At 38.6% G+C, this 16,545-nt stretch overlaps 5 protein-coding genes across 8 annotated transcripts; 3 read left to right on the forward strand and 2 right to left on the reverse strand.

Moving 5' to 3' along the window:
* Positions 1-61: 61 nt before the first annotated feature.
* On the forward strand, positions 62-3,461 carry LOC135129807 (histidine--tRNA ligase). 4 transcript variants are annotated; one of them, XM_064057058.1, is made up of 8 exons: positions 62-286; positions 485-772; positions 1,330-1,551; positions 1,838-2,059; positions 2,112-2,318; positions 2,395-2,692; positions 2,743-3,023; positions 3,074-3,461. In XM_064057058.1, the coding sequence occupies exons 1-8, from the start codon at positions 197-199 to the stop codon at positions 3,296-3,298; spliced, it is 1,833 nt and encodes a 610-aa protein (XP_063913128.1). In that variant the 5' UTR covers positions 62-196; the 3' UTR covers positions 3,299-3,461. The 4 variants fall into 4 exon arrangements, with proteins under 4 accessions (XP_063913128.1, XP_063913136.1, XP_063913145.1 ...); XM_064057075.1 differs by lacking the exon at positions 485-772 and adding an exon at positions 799-910 and having other exon boundaries at positions 198-286; XM_064057082.1 differs by lacking the exon at positions 485-772 and adding an exon at positions 773-910 and having other exon boundaries at positions 213-286.
* Positions 3,462-3,582: 121 nt separating this feature from the next.
* LOC135129796 (ankyrin-3-like) lies at positions 3,583-6,442 on the forward strand. Its single transcript, XM_064057047.1, has 3 exons — positions 3,583-3,748; positions 3,806-4,963; positions 5,018-6,442. The coding sequence occupies exons 1-3, from the start codon at positions 3,742-3,744 to the stop codon at positions 6,388-6,390; spliced, it is 2,538 nt and encodes an 845-aa protein (XP_063913117.1). The 5' UTR covers positions 3,583-3,741; the 3' UTR covers positions 6,391-6,442.
* Positions 6,443-6,539: 97 nt separating this feature from the next.
* LOC135129785 (serine/threonine-protein phosphatase 6 regulatory ankyrin repeat subunit B-like) lies at positions 6,540-9,599 on the forward strand. Its single transcript, XM_064057037.1, has 3 exons — positions 6,540-6,786; positions 6,839-8,032; positions 8,085-9,599. The coding sequence occupies exons 1-3, from the start codon at positions 6,768-6,770 to the stop codon at positions 9,494-9,496; spliced, it is 2,625 nt and encodes an 874-aa protein (XP_063913107.1). The 5' UTR covers positions 6,540-6,767; the 3' UTR covers positions 9,497-9,599.
* A 143-nt stretch (positions 9,600-9,742) lies between these two features.
* LOC135129775 (protein transport protein Sec24A) lies at positions 9,743-13,816 on the reverse strand. Its single transcript, XM_064057028.1, has 2 exons — positions 13,708-13,816; positions 9,743-13,349 (listed from the first exon to the last, which is right to left on the reverse strand). The coding sequence occupies exon 2, from the start codon at positions 13,329-13,331 to the stop codon at positions 10,188-10,190; it is 3,144 nt and encodes a 1,047-aa protein (XP_063913098.1). The 5' UTR covers positions 13,332-13,349; positions 13,708-13,816; the 3' UTR covers positions 9,743-10,187.
* A 152-nt stretch (positions 13,817-13,968) lies between these two features.
* On the reverse strand, positions 13,969-16,085 carry LOC135129826 (RNA-binding protein 28-like). Its single transcript, XM_064057093.1, has 3 exons — positions 15,932-16,085; positions 14,915-15,880; positions 13,969-14,862 (listed from the first exon to the last, which is right to left on the reverse strand). The coding sequence occupies exons 1-3, from the start codon at positions 15,942-15,944 to the stop codon at positions 14,030-14,032; spliced, it is 1,812 nt and encodes a 603-aa protein (XP_063913163.1). The 5' UTR covers positions 15,945-16,085; the 3' UTR covers positions 13,969-14,029.
* Positions 16,086-16,545: the final 460 nt, after the last annotated feature.

Raw genomic sequence — 16,545 nt, forward strand, 5'->3', positions numbered from 1 at the left:
ACCTACCGACTATACACGATTCGACATTTGTGCTTCGTGTATTCGACGGAAAAACGTCAAATTGTCCTATTTCATCAGACTATTTGTGACGCGACGTAGCAAAGCACATGTTATCTAGTTTTGTCAAGTTGATCTTGATTTAATGTAACGTATCCGAAGTAAATTATTTTGTGTAAATTATTACGAATTTTGTGCAATGTCAAACAAACAAATCTTGGAACAACAAATCAAAGCACAGGGTGAAATTGTGAGAAAGTACAAAGCGGCCAAAGAAAGTAAAGAAAAGGTAAGCCCCACATTGCATCATCTTCATTAAATGCGGGAATAAGTGTCGGGAACTAAAACTCTTCCTATGTAATTGAAAATCTTGTTCAAATCGTTTCGATGAGATTGAGGTTATTCCGGATCTTGTTCCACATCCTATTATAATACACGATACGATTACCAATAGGCCTCGCATTCTGAAAGGTTTGAATTCCTTCAGGGTCAGAACGGATTTTCACCTTTCCAAGCAAACGTAACTGAAAAACACTGCCAATTCTTAAATGAGTTTTTCTCAAGTCGCAGTTATGTTTGTGGATACGCATCTACAACAGGAGACGAAGAATTATTTAAAGCAATTTCAGGCAGTAAAGTCAATTTAAAAAAATTCAATCACCTCGGGCGATGGTACAATCACATAAAGAGTTTTTCCGGTGACGAAAAACGAAAATTTCCCACCCCCCATTATAGTCAATTGAAAAATTTAATCGCTCTTTATCTGGATGTGCAGGTAATTGCTTAGTTTTCTCTTTGAAGTGCTGAAAATTTGGCTCCAACCATGTTGCGCACTATTTGGCGCTTGTCACGGCCTGTGGGGTTTACCCAATTTTTAAGCACGTCTTCCGCAACATTAAGTGGAAAACCACAGGTCAGTGATTTTTATTTTACTTTATATCGGCTTGGAGACACTAGATAGTCCAATGTTGAAACTTTCCCAACTCGCATTTTTAATTTCTTTTTTCCATAGAAAAATTTGCATGCAGTTGACCTCGACCCGCGATGATAATCACGAACATTTTTGCCATTAAATGCTGAACAGTAACACATTTTGTTGAAAAAGTGGAACTTTACGTTGCACTGAGTTAATGTTCCCCCCCTGACCTTGCTTGCGAAATCTTTCAGATAAAAATTGCTGCAATTGAACCGAACAGTCGATTTTCTCATTTATGTAATCAAGAAACAGAGCAATAAATTTTGTTCTAAAACACGAACATAATCATTAATTTAACTAGTTCAGCATTTAACACTCATGCAATCCGTCGCTATAAGTAAGTACACAATTTTTAGATCGCGGAGGAAGTTGCTAAGTTATTAGAGCTTAAAGCCAAACTTAACGAGGATGAAAGCCCGCAAGCAGGTTCTCAAAAGTTCACCCTCAAAACACCAAAGGGAACGAGAGATTTTTCTCCGGAGCAGATGGCCGTCCGAAGCTCCGTTCTCAACAAAATTATATCAGTATTCAAGAAACACGGAGCTGAAACAATAGACACTCCAATTTTTGAGTTGAAAGTAAGTATAATAGGACAATATCAAATAACTTAACCAGATGACCTTGATTGTGGAGGTGTGTCATGTCTCGTAATTTCAGTTCAAGACATTTTTAGTTCCTCTTACATGTTATGTCATTTTATTTATGTAAATTGCATTACATTATTGCGCTTGTACAATTTTTATTATGTAAATAGCCAAAAATACGACACTTTCACAATTCGATTCATTAGTTCGGTGACTAACACCGGAACACTCTTGGCGTTTTGTAATTTCAGTTGTACTGATTTTACTTTTGCTTTATCAGGAAGTATTAACTGGAAAATATGGAGAGGATTCGAAACTAATTTACGATTTGAAAGATCAAGGTGGCGAAATCCTTTCGTTGCGCTATGACTTAACTGTTCCTTTCGCTAGGTATCTAGCAATGAATAAAATTACCAATATAAAACGTTACCACATCGCTAAAGTTTACCGAAGGGACAACCCTTCGATAGCTAGAGGGCGTTACCGTGAGTTTTACCAATGTGTACGTTCTTCAACCCATATTTCTTCCACGAAATTGACAATTTTTATTCTAGGACTTCGATATAGCGGGAGCTTACGATGCGATGATACCCGACGCCGAATGCGTTAAAATCGTGTACGAAATTTTAGAAATCTTGGGGATGGATCAGTTCGTGATCAAATTAAACCACAGATTGCTCTTGGACGGTTTATTCGAAGCTTGTGGTGTACCAAAAGATAAATTTAGGTCAATATGTTCAGCCGTAGACAAATTAGATAAGGTTTGTATAGAAAGTTTCAAATTCAGCACTTTCATTTAAAATGCTCTCTTAATTAACTGAATTAATCAATTGACAGTCACCTTGGGAGGAAGTAAAGAGAGAGATGGTGGAAGAAAAAGGTTTGTCTGAAAGTGTCGCTGACCAGATTGGGGAATACGTTCAATTAAACGGAAAAGAAGAACTCGTCGAAAAACTACTCAAAGATGAACGATTAACCAAAAGTAAATCAGCTGTTGAAGGTTTGGAAGCAATGAAGCTCATTTTACACTACTGCGACATCTACGGAACCTCCGACAAGGTTTCCTTTGATTTAAGTTTAGCAAGAGGGTTGGACTACTACACAGGAATAATTTACGAAGCGGTTTTAGTTGGAGGTGAATAGTTAAATATACCGAATCACACAATTTTCATTTATTTCCAACAGGTGATGCTAGCGGCGACCCCGAATCTTCAGTCGGATCCATAGCAGGAGGTGGCCGATACGATAATCTCGTTGGCATGTTTGATTCAAAGCACAAACAGGTTCCTTGCGTTGGTGTCTCAATTGGTGTCGAGCGCATTTTTGCTGTCCTTGAAGCGAAATATGCAGCCACCAACACAAAAATTCGGACGACGGATATTCAAGTGTATGTGGCCACAGCCCAGAAGAATCTCGTGGAAGAGAGAATGAAACTTTGTCGACAGTTGTGGGATGAAGGATTCAAGGTGAGTGAATTAGTTAAAATTTTGGAAATGTTACTAGACGTTTCTCTCAGGTTGAACACTCGTACAAGAAGAACCCCAAACTGCTTGCGCAGTTGCAACACTGTGAAGAGTATAGTATTCCTTTAGCTGTTATTTTGGGAGAATCGGAAATTCAAAAGGGGGTTGTTAAATTGAGAGAAGTCACTTCAAGGGCTGAAGTTGAAGTATCGCGCACACAGTTACCCGACGAAATCAGGAAAAGGCTTCAGAATTATTGTTTGAACGGATCGGCGTGATCAATCATTTGATTTTTAGCATTTATTTATAATAAAATAACACCAGTTAAGTTCAATTTTGACATATTTATTTCTGAAGGTAATGTTATTTATTTATTTCTTAATGGTTTTAAGAAATTAATGTTCGATATTGTTACACAATAAACCTTTCGTAAAGACCCGATTTTGTGTTTATATAATATATGTGTCTATACTTTTACTAAGTAAAATATTTAAAGATAACGGGGTATTGCTATTATCAGAATAACTCACAATCGCTGCGTTCCTAAATATGTAAAAAATCTAAACACTCTATCATGGTGATAGGTCAGTGGAACAGTAGGTGGTGGGGATAAATGGATAAGAGCTGATGATTCATTCTCCATGTTTTTGGAACAAAGGGAGGTTAGAGCACAGTGTTAATCACTCGGTGTAGCGGTGTATTTTGTGGTTAATGATACAACATGAAAGGTAATTAAAAAAAAACACGAATTAAACTTATAATAAGTGTGTTTTGTTCATTTCAAGATTCACAATATATTGACCAAATGGCGCGCTCTGTAGGGTGGAACAATTTACACTGTGCAGTTGAAAAGCAAAACTTACACTGGGCACAAGTGGTTGTAGACATGGGTTATAATGTTAATGATTGTGACCGATTTAGCCGCACCCCTCTGTCACTAGCCGCTGCAAAAGGGAATATTGAACTTACAAAATGGTTGTTGGATGCAGGTACTGAAATCAATAATGGGTTTCCCCTTCACTACGCAACCGAAAAAGGGCACTTAGAAATAGTTCGATACTTAATTAAAAATGGAGCGGACGTAAACTTAGCAAAGGACAATAATTACCCGCTAATCATAGCCGCCACTAACGGTCGTTTTGAGGTAGCAAAAGTTTTAATTGAAAATGGAGCTGACACTGGGGTAACAGATGAAACAAATAGTACAGCACTTCACCATGCCTGCCTTAGCGAAAATCTCGATCTTATCGCATTACTCATCGACTCTGGATGTAATATTGACGCACAAGATAAATATGATACAACTCCTCTTTCCATTTGTTTGATACATAGAGAAAATAATCCTGAATTAGTGAAACTTTTATTAGCAAAAGGAGCCTCTGTAAATATGCCAGAGGTTCAAAACACTGGAGTCTTGCACAGTTCAGGTCATCCTGTATCCACACTTGAATTGATTAAATATGGCGCTGATATTAATGTTAGAGATATTAGAGACGAAACTCCTTTGTTTTGTGCTGCTGAAATGGAGCGCACAGAGTGTGCAAAAGTTCTTTTAGAAAATAACGCTGACCCAAACATTCGCGCAAGTGGAGGTGGTAGTGTCCTTCATCTTGCAGTGGACAACAACGACCTGGAATTAGTTAAAGAACTCTTGAAACGAAAGGCTTGTGTTAATGCAGCTAATGCCCAGAATGTCATTCCTTTACATCTAGCAATTCAAAATGGTCACTCTGAAATTGTGGAAAAATTGTTAGAACACGGTTCTCTTATTGACGTTCCTGTTATAGATTTAGTAGACGTTAACTGTTGCTCGCGGAGGTATAACATAAGTAAAGGAAGTACCCCACGCACGATGGCTGAGTTGTCTGAACATGACCACATTGTCCAACTTTTACAAAAGTATTCTGTGTCTCAAACAAACAATTTCGAGAACACCCCTGATTGTAACTACTACGTCACTTTCCTTTGCTTTAACAATAACACGTTTTGGTTTTTAGGGTTCCAGGATCTTGAAACAATAAAAAAGTTAAACCCGAATGATCCCAGGTTAACTGCTGTTACAAATCTGATAGGTTGGACCCCTCTTCACCATTACGTTTGGAGCGGTTGTTACGATATTTCTTCAGAGCTTGTTAAGAAGGGCGCACCTGTTAATGTCTTAGATAATTATGAACGCACTCCTTTATCACTCGCTGCCGCACTAAATGACGTTCAAACTATAAAATTACTTGTAGATAACGGCGCTGACGTAAATTTAGGGCTTGCTTTACACTACGGCATGGATCAAAACGCAGTAGAATCACTTTTACAACTTATTAAGTACAACTGCGACATAAACATTAAAAATAAGTCATTATTTGAATCGTCCGTGTTAGTTGAAGCCCCATCACAACATAAATCAAAGATTGTTAAAATATTATTAGAACATAAAGCGGACGTAAACGATGTAAGCAAACACGAACAAACCGCACTTCATAATGCTTGTCAGTTTGATGATATCGAGTCAGTTCGGTTGCTACTGGAACACGGAGCTGCCATAAATGCGGTAGATAACTGCCAAGATATACCACTCATATGTGCTGCCCCAAATTCCAGTCACGAACTTCTCAAAATCCTGATAGAAAATGGAGGCGACATTCACTGGAAAGACAATTCACTTTGGACTCCGTTACATCGAGCGTCATCTAAAGACAAAAGTACACTAGAATTACTAAAAGCAGGTGCGGATGTCAACTACTACAACGACAACGTCGAATCTCCTCTATACCTAGCGGCTTCAAATCCAAAAGTGATGAAAATTCTTCTCGATTATAACGCGGATGTGCGCTTTAATGCATTCGGAGGCTGGTCTATCTTACACGAAAGTGCCTTCTATGGGAGCTTGGAATGCGTTAAGCTACTCCTAGACAAAAATATCAACGTTAATTTAGGAAGTGCGGAAAACGTTCTTCCTATATATTTGGCAAGCATTAACGGACGCTGTGCCATTGTTGAAGAGTTGCTAAAACATGGAGCGTTTGTAGATCCGCTCATTCTTGATATTGGTGTGATAAGGATCGAGCATATTATGTTTCCTATGAACAAGAGTCACCACATAGTGCCGGGTAACACACCTGTAATTGGAGCTGCATCGAAAGGTCACTTGGAGGTCGTCAGGTTATTGCATTCTTATGGAGCAGATTTAGATGTTGCTAACGTCGAAGGAAATACCGCTTTGCATGAGGCCGTTTTAGGTGGATTTGAAAATATAGTTGAGTTTTTATTATCACAAGATGCTGACGTTGTCGCTAAGAACAAAAAAGGCCAGACAGCGCTGGACCTTGCTAGAGAGAATTCAAATGATTTAATTGTGACCTTGTTGGTTAGTTAGTTTTTGAAAAATGTGTCACTTGTAATTCGGAATAAGCGCTATTATAAAATAATCAGGGAGATGTGCATTCTATTTTAATTCAGTAGGGAACTAGATTCACCTTGAGAATAATCATTATCGGGATTGTGAATTGGTGACTCACACGAGTTTGTACTTTCGACGTCCGAACAGTCTGTCGTCATGTGGGTTAGCGCGAAGACACGAATGCGGTTTCACATAAAATAAATTCCCGGTATTAAATTAATATTATTTTATTGAAACAAAAACAAAACAGCCTCACATCTTTAGAACGAAAAAATAAATATTAAAAATATTATAAAAAAAAGGTTGTGCAATTTTTTGAAATATTAGGTGAATATAAATTGTTAAAATTCACAATGGGCGAGTGTATCGAGGGTAGGTAATACTGCTTATCGCTTGCATATTAATTAACACACATACTTTTTAGAAAAAAATGCTTTCATAGAAATTATGAAAGAAATTGGCTGGTCCCCTTTGCATTGCATGACAGAACGAGAGGACCTAAATTCCATTAAAGAATTACTGGCCCAAGATTCAAATGTAAACATCCTCGACGACTGCAACAGAACCCCTTTATCAGTGGCTGCTTCCAAGGGAAATCTAGAACTGGTGGAGTTTCTAGTGAGTAAGGGAGCCGACGTTAACCAAGGATTTCCTTTGCATTACGCTTCTGAAAAAGGTCACTTTCATATTGTCAACTATTTAGTCAAAAACGGAGCTTTAACTAATTTGGAAAAAGAAAATACTTACCCTTTGTTGATCGCAGCGAGTAACGGTGACCTAGAAATCGTAAAAGTTTTAACTGAACATGGAGCTGACGTTCACGTTGTTGATAAAGATAAAGAAACGGCACTCCACTGGGCCTGCGATAGTGGCAATATCGATTTAATTTCTTTTCTAATCGATGTTGGATGCAATACTGACATCCAAGATAAATTCGGGTTGACTCCCCTTTCAATATGTTTGATCCGAAAGGAAAACCGGCCAGACCTCGTAAAACTTCTTTTAAAAAAAGGAGCTTCAGCAAGTATTCCAGACGAAGAGGGTTATACGTATTTACACAGCGCGGAACATCCAGAATCGCTATTAGAATTAATTAAACACGGCGTGAATGTAAACTCCCAGAATATATACCAAGAGACGCCGCTTTACAACGTCTCGTTTTACAGGCAAATTGAATACATTGAATGTGCGAAAGTCCTCTTGCAAAATGGCGCTAACCCAAATATTCCTGCCAAAGGTGGATGGACGCCTTTACACTTTGCGGCTGCAGAAGGTTATTTAGAGTACGTAGAAGAACTATTGCAATGGAAGGCAGATGTGAATTCAGTTAATGCTGAAAATATAATTCCGCTACATTTAGCAGCATACAATGGACACCTCGAGATTGTCAAACTATTGCTAGAAAACGGATCATTTATTGATATTCCTGTTATAGATCTGCCGTATATTAATAACAACGTTCCATATCTTATTGAACGCGAAGCCATTACTGATGGACTAACGCCGATTTCTTTGGCTGCAACAAACGGGCATAAGGAAGTGTGTGAGCTTCTTGCACAGTTTGGTGCTAAAACTGAAAACGCCGAAAATTCTTGCGTCACAAAAAAAATAAATGATTGTAAGTAATCCATTCTCTATTTTTGCACATCGTCAAGTGTGTTTTGTTTTAGGGCCACAAAATAACCTGTTGAGTTCAGTCAGGTCAAACAATTTGGAAGAAATCGAAAGTGTAAGCGACGTTGGCTGTCTGGAAGTGGTAGATCTGATTGGCTGGACACTTTTGCATCACGCTGTTTACAACGGTTTTTACGACATGTCTCATTTATTGATTAAAAAAGGAATATCCGTGAATGCTTTAGATAAATACCAACGAACTCCTTTATCTATAGCTGCGGCGAAAAATGACGTACGAATGTTTAATTTATTAATGGATAGTGGATCGGATGTGAACTTGGGATTCGTTTTGCATTACGCAATCGACCAAGAATCTCTTGAATGCATTCACGAGCTCATTAAATACAGCTGTGATATTAACGTTAGTGACAAGACTGATTTAGAAACTCCGCCCTTGTTACAAGCGGTTTCTGCGTTAAAAACCAAGATCGTGAACATTTTGTTAACTCACAAAGCTAATCCGAACTGCACCAACAAACACAAAGAAACTCCTCTTCACCTCTCCTGTCGACTTGGTGACTTGGAGACAGCACAGATTTTGCTCAATCACGGTGCTAATGTGAATGCTGTCGATTCGATCAAAGAAACTCCTCTATTAAACGCAGCTAGATCAAATAACAACGACTTAGTAAAATTGCTCTTAAGTAACGACGCTGATGTTCACGCGAAGAATAATTTTGATTGGACTTCCTTACATAACGCTGCTTACTCAAATTCTGAAATTGTCGCTTTAGATCTCATAAATGCAGGTGCTTCGGTTAATGCCGTCAACGACGAGGGTGAAACGCCACTGTTCTCAGCTGTGGGAAACGTAGCAATTCTTCAAACCCTCATTCAACACGCCGCAGATGTTAATTATCGTGCACCTGGTGGATGGACGGCACTGCATGAATGTACCGAAGAAGGAAACTTAGACTGCGTTAAAGAATTGTTAAAACACAATGCGAATGTAAATAGTGCTAGCGCTGAATTTGTGTTACCTATATATATAGCGGCCATTGGAGGCCACGCTTCTATTGTTGAAGAATTACTACAACACGGTTCAATCGTAGATCCAGCTATTCTTAATATTGGTGTTATTAGAGATGATAGTGGAAATCACCCTTTGAGTGAAAGATATCATATTGTTGCAGGTAACACGCCACTGATTGGAGCTGCTTCTAAAGGTTATTTGGATGTTGTTAAGGTGTTATGTTTACACGGAGCATCATTAAATGCTGTCAATCATGAAGGAAATAGTGCATTACATGAAGCTGTTGTAAATGGATTTGTAGAAATTGTGGACTTTCTGTTAACATTAGAGATTGACCTGGATATTAAGAATGTAGAGCAAAAAAGTGCGCTCGATCTGGCGAAAGATCAGAAGAATGAAGAACTGGTACAATTAATCAGCACAAAGATAAGATGAAATGTGTGTACAAGGCTACTATTTCATTATCACTTAACTATTCACTTGACAAAAATCGCCATGTAATGTTTGGTTGTTCAATAAATATGATTGTACGCTTGAAGCTTGTCATTCAACTATTTAAGTGACTTCACAACTATAATTTACTCACACAGATATATAATTTGGAAAACAAGTTGTTTACTATGTTTGTCTTGTGGTATTTGCATTTAAGATAAGGATTATTAATTAAAATAAAACCGGCTATTACATTATATACATATTTATTTTTATAACTTATATTTTTATTAACAGACAATTTCATAGATACCAATAGGACAAGATAAACGCGTAAAATAACTTGCAACTAAGGACTAATGAATTTTTACATTACACATCAAAATAGAACTGTAAATATGGATATAAACAATCATGTAACACGAAAGTCAGTGAGTTTTGACGACATAAAAATAATATAAAGAAGCATTGGATTAATGCAAAAATATTGCTAACTGCATCGATAAGAGATAGGTACATATCACAATATATAAATATCAAAACAGTAAAATCAACCTTAAAAATAACATTAAAACCGCACCGCATAAACCTTGAACGCGATTATAGAGTACGCTTAAATCCACTGTCCCATTGAGCAATAATTTTGCATTACCTATATTTTATTATAAAAAATATTTAACACCCTCTTCTACCTTCACTTGATTTGCGTTTTCAAGTGTTGCATAAACTCGTGATAACTCAGTGCATTCTCTAACCTATCTTCGATTAATCTTTCGAAAAATTCTATCCTAATTGGACTATTGTCTCTAATAACATGCAACGTTGCCACGAAGGGTTTCTCATCGTTCAAATAATTTATAAACTGATGCAGTCTTTGGTTATGTAGGTTATCTAACACGGGCAACTCGTACATCTCGTCTGTGATCGACACGTAATCTCTCACGCCTAAAGCTTCGTTCAAGAAAACAGTCGAAACACCTGGACACACTAGCATAATCATATGCTCCCCGGTGTCCATGAGGAACGCCCCCTTCGAATCCAGACATCTGGCGGTCAGCTGCATGTGCGGCGGTTGCGGGATTGGCTCTTCTTCCGAATTTAAAATAATCGGCTGCTCTTCCAAATTATGAACGGGGTACAAATTCGGATAGATAATCTGAATCAACTGGCTCAAAGGTTTGGTTTTCATGTCGATCATGGCCTTAACTCTGTCATCCAACCGAGTGCTGGTACCCGTCCGGAACGCAGTCGATTTCAGTAAGGCCGATATGTACAAAGGCAGCAATTGCAAACACTGAGGGGCATTCAGCGAGCTAGAACCGTTGCCCATGTTAAGGGATAACTTGTAACTAGATAGAATGTCTATGGCCACATTAATGAAAGCTTCCCTGGCATCGGAAAGACTAGATTGCATCGAACGGTCCACCGCCATCTTTGCCAACAATCCCACAATGCACTGTTGATCGGCCGAATGGATCACGTCGGTAAGGGTAGCACATATCGGTAGGCACAGCGTGTGTACTCTTATCCTCCTCTCGCCTTTGCTGGAGGTGTACAATAAAGCAGCTTGGAAACAAACAGACTGGACATCTGATAAGCTTTCGTCTATGGACACTTGCATGCCAAATCCAGCATCAGGGCTAACGTTAGGTAGCGACAATAAATCTGTTGACCTCACAAAGAAATTGCCGTGGAAGGTATGTATGGATAAGCCACGAGTGCAGCGAATCCTCATCACAGCCTCAAATCCTATTTTCCTAGTAAGATATCGCCGGAAACATCTTTCGAACCTTTCGTTCTGTAAAACTCTGGAAGCTTTGAACAGCGGGAAATGGTTTATGCACCCGCCACTAAATCGACTGATTCCACTAATAGTGGCCATGTCCATATACTGAGAATTGACGACGAAAAGGTCCACAGCGATTTGCTGACCACTGCACTCCAAAGCTAGTCGTTTGTAGAAATCGTTGGCCGGGTTTAAGTGAGTCACTTCTGTCGATGCTCTCTGACTTGGGTCCTCTCTAGCGGTCAACGCACCGGGACCAACATTCGGTAAAGAAGCTTGAAATACGGTCACTCGCCCTCCTGTAGCCGCCATCATTTTATGAGCCGCTTGTAACGCAGGTCCAAGAGCCGAACTATTATCATAAGTATTGTTAAATCTAGTGGGAAGTTGGGTAAGTAAGTCCGTAAGCAAGTCCGCACGATCCTTCAAATTTACCAAAAGGTTATCCGGACAAGGTAAAAACACATCGTCTATTTCCAACACAGTCATCTCATGAGGTTGACTCAACCCTTCGCCCAAAGCGAAAAAGTGCAACGCAGAATCATAAGCGACTATGCCCACTTGCGTGCGCGCATCTCCCGGCAAACTCTTCAGTTCTTCCAAAAGCACGGCACAAGCGCTCTGCAAGTACCCACTTTCGACTGCCAAACGCGAAATGTCAAACAAAAAGAGATAGACAGCAGGTTGCGGCGGACGCAGCATGTACTCAGCAGGAGCAATATACTCGATTGTGCTCGACTTGATTTCGGGTCTTCTCGACGGATCCCCGTAGGTTTTGCTAACTGGATCAAACTGGAACTCTTCTGGCAATTCGTTGACGCGATAGCAGAGATTGCATTTCCAGCGTTTCGAATCAACGAAAAACACGAAGGGGTTAATGTAAGTGCGACAGGCGCGACATCTGACGATCACGTTGCATTGTATAACCGGGAGATGAGTCAGGTCTTTGAATGGATGAATCAGAATGCCCAGCGGCAAACGGGACTTTTGCAACAATGAGTTCGATTCGGGGATTTTCGTCATCGTACAACGAAACACCTCAGGACTGCAATTTGCCGAGTCGAGGACTTCGTTACCTAGGTATACCTTGGGTGGCGTGACTTTTTCTCGGGGCAAAATATTTGGGGTTTGCAAGAGATCTACATGGTCCTGGCCCCACATTTTATTGAAGCCGTGCTGAGTCACGCTGTGCTGTTGTTGTTGGGGTTGCTGATAGAACTGAGGAGGGTTCATATTGGGTTGCGGCTGTTGGGGTTGGGATTGAGGGTAGCGGTTAGAGTGCAAGTTGGTCTTGAATTGGGTTTGAGGAGGTGGCGGCATATTCATGTTGGGGGCCGCATTATAGTTGAACCCTCCTTGCGCAACGGGGTTATTGTTTTGGACCAGTTTGGGTTGAGACATGGTCTGAAAATGCGGCGGTGCTTGGTTGTGATTGTTAACTAACGGCCTCTGATAGGTTTGAGGCTGAAAAGGCGGATTGTAATTAACGTGAGGCGTTTGTTGGCTGTTTGGCAAAACTTGATTCTGGGGAATTTGGTGGTTGTAAGGCGGCACCCCATGGTTTATCAGAGTCCTATTTTGCCCTTGAGAGTTATATGGGCTGTGATTACCTTGTGGTTGCTGTGGCGGCGGCGGTTGTTGCAACTGTTGCCTAAACACTTGATTTCCCGCACTGTTATCAGTTTTTGGTACATTTATTGGAGAAAAAGCACTGACTAGTCCACTTGGATTTTGTAATGTCTGATTTGGCGTCGAGGTGTTAAATCTCGAATTTGAATTGCTAACGTTAAGCTGGCCCATTTTTTGATTTATTAAATTTGTTGGAGACCTGGAAGGTGGCAGTTGTGACGGCGGAATGGTCGAACGCATGGGAGGCAGCTGTGAAGGTGGCACTTGCTGTCCAGGCCGAGTCGATGGCGAAGAATCACGGGACGAGTGAGAAGAATGAATTCCATTGAACTGAAGAGGGGGCTTTTCCATATTGGTGTTGAAGGGCGGTCTTGAATTGACCATCTGAGGTGGCATTCCATTAGGCAAATTTTGTTGTGCCATTTTTGTTGTGTTCAATATCTAGAACAAATCAATAAACTTTTAAATTTTAAGCTACTTCAAGCGTAATCATCATTTCTACAAATAATAAAAAACGCTAATGTTCCTTTAATTATTAATAAATTTCCAAGATTCAGAACAGTGTCAAGGTAAGTATCACAACTGGATCGACTAATACCTTGCTAAAAAAAGTAGGTTAAAACGGCGCACCAATTTCTGGAAGTTTCTTTGAGAATTTCTGGATGTTTCTTGTCACGAATTGAATTAAAACAGCCAATCAACCTTTGAACCTAAATTTCGCTTAAAATCGCAAATTTTAGACAAAACAAAATGTAAAAAATGCCGTCAACTATAAATAATTATTCTCTATAATACTTACTTTAGCTTCATCGAAGAATATCGGTACTTGGATTAATAGTTTTAACAAAATTGGACAATTTCTTTTCAGCACAATTTCTAGTTGTCATTACTGTCAATCTTACGTGGCCGCCGACTGCAGCGCCACTTATAAGTGCAGCGACCTAATTATAATCTACATTCTCGTTGACGTCACGTCATTAGCGGCGTACGAGGGGACATGTTGGGGTAGGAATTCACATATTCCCAGTTTTAGTTAGACGTGCATCGAACATATACAAAATTAAATAAAAAAAAATATATTTACTACGAAGTCATTATTTACACAAAAAATAACACAAAATTTAATTGTACCATTTCGTCTTCTTGACCTCTGGTACAACCGTTAAAAGTTTTTTCTTATAACTTGAAACTAACTTGGCAAATTGGTCGTTAGCTTCTTTCTTATTATTCATTTTTTGTTTTGGCTGTTTGGTGAAATCTTGTTTTTTCTCTTTTAATGTCTTCTTAGCAAATTTGTTCTTTTTCTTTTCTTTTTTCAGATTTTCGTGGTGTAGCTTCGCTTGCGTTTTTAAATTATATCTACTCCTCATTTTCTGCACGCCCGGTTTAGCAGCAACACCAACAAAGTTTCTTTCTTCTTCAAGGTTTGCAGTGTTCTCCCTTTTCCGTTTCTTTTCTTCATCTGTCTTTTTTACATTTGGATCGAAATCTTTACATTTTGGATTCTTCAATCTCGACTTTTCCAAGCGTTTTTGTTTAGCTTTAAGCATTGATCGGTTTTCTATAGAAAAGGCAACAATAGGCCTTCTGTGTGCAGAAAATATTTTTGGATTATTATTAAGACTTCTCAATGCTGCAATTGCGTCTTCATGTCTTGCAAATGTTACAAAACCAAATTCCTTTGATTTGCCAACTCCAGAGGCATCCATGTTTCTCATGTCTCTCATTATTCGCGCCTCTTTGATAAACGAATTTTTTGGACTATTATTTTTAATTAAATCTCTTAATTTATTGTCATCCCAACTTGCTGGTAAATTATGAACTACTAAGCGTTCTTGTGACACAAACATGTTCAAATTCCTCAACATCTGAGTTTTGTATTGTTCTAACTGTAAACGTTTTGCCATATCACTAGCTGACACACCTTCTGCTGCTTTACTACCCGCCAAAATCACTAAAATAATTTTTGTTAGCATAATTCTAATACCTATTTGATAATTACTTACCTCCTTCTTTGACTAAGTAAAGATTGCGCGAATCTTTTATAACAGTCTTATCTTGTTTTTTAGCTGAATTTTTTTCCCTTACTTCATTCCTTGCCAATGCCCGTTGACAGTCTAGGATGTTCCCTAACAAAGTTAACTCAGTTCCAGCAGCTAATGCTTTTTCAGCATCTTCTACATTACAAAATTTAACAAAGGCAGTGCCCTTTGAATGCTCTGTAAACTTGTCAACGCAAATAAGTGCATAATAAATGGGCCCAAACTGTTTCATACATTCTTTTAAATCATCATTTGTGGCTGAAAAGGGTACATTTTTTATAAACACAGTTCTGCCTTCAACCACATCATTTGATTCAAATTTGGGTTTCTTTACTGGTGGTTCATCAATGTCTTCTTCTTCTTCCTGTACTTCTTCTTGATCTGACTCTTCAATATCCTCACCTTCTTCAGACTCATTTTCTTCATCAGATATTACTGTGTTCTCTTCAGTTTTATCAGCTTTAATGTCTTCATTTCCTTCACTTTCATTTTTTATTTCATCCACAGTTTCTTGGATCTCAGGAGGATCAACTGGCTCCTCTTTAATTTTAACCTCATCTTCTTGTTTAATTTTAACGTTTTGTTTATTTTTAAACTTGTCTTTGCCCAAAGCAAAATCAACATTTATTTCACGATCCAAGAATGGCTTGCCGTGTAAATGATGCCGGGCCTTGGCTGCTTTCTGAACCAGCTTATACTGAATAAAACCGCAACCTACTAACTTGCCGTCTTCCTTCTTCAGGATTTTCACATCTTCTAACTCTCCAAACTTTTCAAAGTGTTCCCTCAATGTTTCCTCAGTTGCTTCAAATGGTAAATTACGCACAATCAAACGTGCTCGTTTCTGTTTAAGTTTTTGTTTCTTTTCTTTCTTGATTAACTTTAATTTTTCCTTAGTGGACAGCTGGGGTTCATTGATTTTCTTACGAACTGTTAAGTGATGTGATATAGTTAATTTTATACAGTTTTTGTTATACATACCTTGGCGCGCCATTTGTGTGGGAATTGAAATATGTGTGCTACAAGTTTAAACACCTTCAAGTAATTTTTATAAGAGAAATTTGTTTATTTTTACACACGTGTTGCAAACATAGCCAATGAAACCAAGATCAATGAAACATAGCACATAACCTCAAAATGTTGCAAGATGTCAAATGTAGATGTCCGTCTGTTAATGACATTCACTGTAATAAATAAAAACAAGTAGTTAAAATTAATTAATTCAAAAGTATAAGTCAGAAGAGTCACACTGTGAATGTTAAATGTTAACTGTAGACGGAGTATCTGGGCACAATTTCCCACATTTTAAATTTGGAGCCACGAAATCCACCAATCGAATGTGCAGCTTGCTTTAAAAGATTCATTGTTGCCAACTTAAATTTCAGTGCGGACAAATATTACAATGTTTTCACTTGATTGGTGGAGCAAAATGTGGACGAAACCCCACATCACATACAAAAAAAAAAAAATCAATACGATCAAAATCAAAATATGGTATTGTACGACCAAAGATAAATTATTTTACGACGAGTATTTAGTACTTTCGACCGCAATCTGCAATAAAACTATTACGCATTAGGAATGCATTTACTAGA

This window comes from Zophobas morio, unplaced genomic scaffold, assembly GCF_036711695.1.
Source record: "Zophobas morio isolate AGI-343-1 ecotype UQ-CSIRO unplaced genomic scaffold, CSIRO_AGI_Zmor_V1 ptg000002l, whole genome shotgun sequence".
NCBI lineage: Eukaryota > Metazoa > Arthropoda > Insecta > Coleoptera > Tenebrionidae > Zophobas > Zophobas morio.